Raw genomic sequence first — 3,189 nt, 5'->3', positions numbered from 1 at the left:
CCAACATATTTTGATATAAGTATTTACTTTCCATGTAAATTAATAAAGATTATTTGCTGTAGAACTAATGAGTAATAATATTATAGAGATCAAAATTCCAGGTCATATACGTATTTATCAACAAAATGTAGTCTCTAGGAATATCCCAGACAAATTAAAAGGCATGTTGTTGAATTTTAAAAAAAAAGTGAGAGAGAGTTTTAATTAAGAGTACGTGTAGATGAAGGTTCCCTTTAATTTTTGGTGGCGTGCGTGTGGGTGTGAGGTGTAAAATCTGAATCAGAATAGCTTCGTCCCATAACCTTTGCTTTTTCCACCTCACCAATTGCTTGTCTCTTCTTCCAAAGTGACCACCTTTGAACCCCATTTCCTTTTTAAGCCCTCCACTATATTATTGCACTATAACATAGTGAAATAGCAAGACCAAGGAGAAGAAGAAGGAGAAGAAGAAGGAGAAGAAGAAGGAGAAGAAGAAGGAGAAGAAGAAGGAGAAGAAGATGGGAGATTGGGGTCCAGTTTTTGTGTCAGTGGTGCTTTTCATTCTGCTGACTCCAGGGCTTTTGGTTCAGATTCCAGGAAGAGGCAGCTTCATAGAGTTTGGAAACTTCCAAACAAGTGGCTTATCAATATTGATCCATGCTATCTTATACTTTGCCCTTGTTTGCATCTTCATGTTAGCAGTTGGAATTCACATGTACATGGGCTAAGTCGTCATCATCATCATCGTTATCCCATGTATACACTTTACTATATACTTTTCTTGTTTTGCTTCTGTCTCCTTTCTGTTTAGGGATGTCACTTCTTTTCCTTGTAACGCCCTTTTTTCTTCATCTTTCAATAAATTTCTTGGAATCAAGCTTCTGAATTAATTAATGAGGAAAACTCAGTTTTTGATGCATCACTTTTTTTTTTCTTCGTTTCCTCTTGATTTGCTTTAGTTAGAAAGAACTTGGATGTTGAGTGCGTGGAAACAATTATTTAACGTGAATTAAAGATTCTCTCTTCTCGTTACACTTCAAATAATTAATAAACAAGCAAATTTCTCTCATTTTATTTACTGAAAAGTTATGTGTGCACCTTTCTATTTTTAATAAAATGTAATTTTTTTTTATCTTTTTAGTTGATTCATCTTAAATAATTTTTAAGTTAAAATAAGATATTGTTTTATTGATATAGGACGACTGCTGAGTAGAAAATCAATTGTTTATGTATTGTTCTTATACGCTTCAAATGGGACACGAGTCGGTAAAAACATGTTAATGGGTTTATTATTTTTTGAAAGAGAAAATAATGAGAATTCTCTTGGTTCATTATAGTCACTAGTACAAAATATACTTTTAAACTCGCACAATAGACTTCTTTTTATACAAAACCGCTGACTATTCAGACACGGTGGCAGTTTCGTAATTAACGAGACCTTATAGGCCTCGGTTCAGACGAGACCGGTGCCAAAAAGAGATATCACTTCGGTTGTGAAGGCAACCGGTGCCTAATTATCAGTGTCTGACGCAGTTTATGACGCGGTTAAGAGAAACCCGAGGTGAAAGAACTATACGGCATCGGTTGGTAGTAAGGACCGAGGCATAAGCCTCTACTCCCTCAGACCCGAGGCATATAAGCCTCTCTTTTTTTCCCCAAAATTTTCCCCAAGTTAACCTAGCTCCCTCCGCACTCTCGCCTCCCCTGGCTCTCCCTCCCTCCCTTGGCTCTCGCCTCCCCTCCCCTCCCCTCCCCTCCCCTCGCTCTCGCCTCCCCTCCCCTGGCTCTCGCCTCCCTCCCCAGGCTCTCGCCTCCTCTCGCTCTTGGATTCTTCTCTCCCTCCATTCCATTGCCGCTTCTTCCTTACCCCCACGAACCTCCCACAACTAAACCACACCAGCCACTGCCAGCCCCAGATCTGCCACCGTTTCCGTAAAGAGCACGCGATGAAGAGGAAGGAGAGGCATCGCGCAGTCGGCGGCGGCAGAGGAAGAGCAGCGCACGACAGAGGAGTGGACAATCTCCGATGAGATGCGGCGGCTGGAGGAGAATATCGGCATGGCGGTGGCGGATGCGGAGGGCGCGGCGGAGGAGGAGGAGAAGCGACGGAGGCAGCGACGATTGAGGTGGCGGAGGAGGAAGCGACAATGATGAGAATGCTGGGATTGAGGCTCTGTAACGGAGAAGAACGGCGCGAGGATGAGGGCCTTGTGGCGGAGGCAGATGCGGAGGGCGTGGGGGCGAATGCGGAGGGCGCGGAGGCGAATGCAGAGGATGTGGCGGAGGAGGAGGAGAAGCGACAGAGGCAGCGGTGATGGCGGAGGCGGAGGCGGATGCGGCGATTGAGGTGGCGGAGGCGAATCCAGAAGCTTTTTTCTCCAGATTTCTTTTCTTTTTGTTTTGAATTGAATTGAATCTGAGTTCACACCGAAGATTTGATTTTGTTTTGATTTGTTTGGTTCCTTTGTTAAATTGAATTTGACTTTACTTGTTAAATTGATTTGTTGAATTGAATCTGAGAAGGATCCTTTGGTCTGGTTTAAGCGTTTTTGGTCTGGTTTGTTTGTGAAATTTTTTTGTCAAGAAGCTTGAGCAAAGACATAAAAGAAGCTTGAGCAGAGGGCATAAGACCCACCGAGGCACCAAAATTATACGAGTGGCTAAAGAAGAAGAAAAAAAAAAAAAGGACCCTACTGCCTCGGTTCAGGCTCCAACCGAGGCAGTAAAGGGAGTGAAACGATTTCGGTTATTAGAACCGAGGCCTAATCATATCATTATATGTCCCGTTTCAAAACCGAGGCATAAAGTCCACCGCTTTTTACCTCGCCCGAATATGCCTCGGTTCAGGAACCGGTGCCTATCAGCGAAAATAACCGCTGTCGTTTCCCTTAACTGTACTAGTGAGTGTCCAGTTATTTGGAAATGTCACCAAAGAGTTTCATGAAGAATTGGACATATTGGAAATTTTACATTATTAAGAATTAATATAATCAATTTTTAATATATAACTTGCTATAAATAATATGAAGTTTTGCTAAATTTAGAAGTTTATTTTCTGAAATAGTGTTATAATTTACCTTAATAAGCTTTTATAGACACTGAATTATAATTTTTTAAAATATTATCAAAAACCTAATTATTTTAACGTAAGAAAACACATAAGGCTTTGTTCACTTGAATGGATTTGGAGGAGAGTAATTGGAGGAGAGT

The 3,189-nt window shown here is 41.5% G+C and overlaps 1 protein-coding gene across 1 annotated transcript; it reads left to right on the top strand.

Annotated features, from left to right (window-relative positions):
- Positions 1–398: 398 nt before the first annotated feature.
- Positions 399–898, top strand: LOC124841489 (uncharacterized). The gene has a single exon (XM_047317768.2). It carries the CDS (start codon positions 498–500, stop codon positions 705–707), a length of 210 nt encoding a protein of 69 aa, XP_047173724.1. The 5' UTR covers positions 399–497; the 3' UTR covers positions 708–898.
- Positions 899–3,189: the final 2,291 nt, after the last annotated feature.

This window comes from Vigna umbellata, chromosome 5 (genome assembly GCF_029865625.1).
Source record: "Vigna umbellata cultivar VRB3 chromosome 5, Vumbellata_1.0, whole genome shotgun sequence".
Taxonomy (NCBI): domain Eukaryota; kingdom Viridiplantae; phylum Streptophyta; class Magnoliopsida; order Fabales; family Fabaceae; genus Vigna; species Vigna umbellata.
The sequence above is the reverse complement of the archived record's forward strand: the minus strand, read 5'-3'. Positions and strand labels throughout refer to the sequence as shown.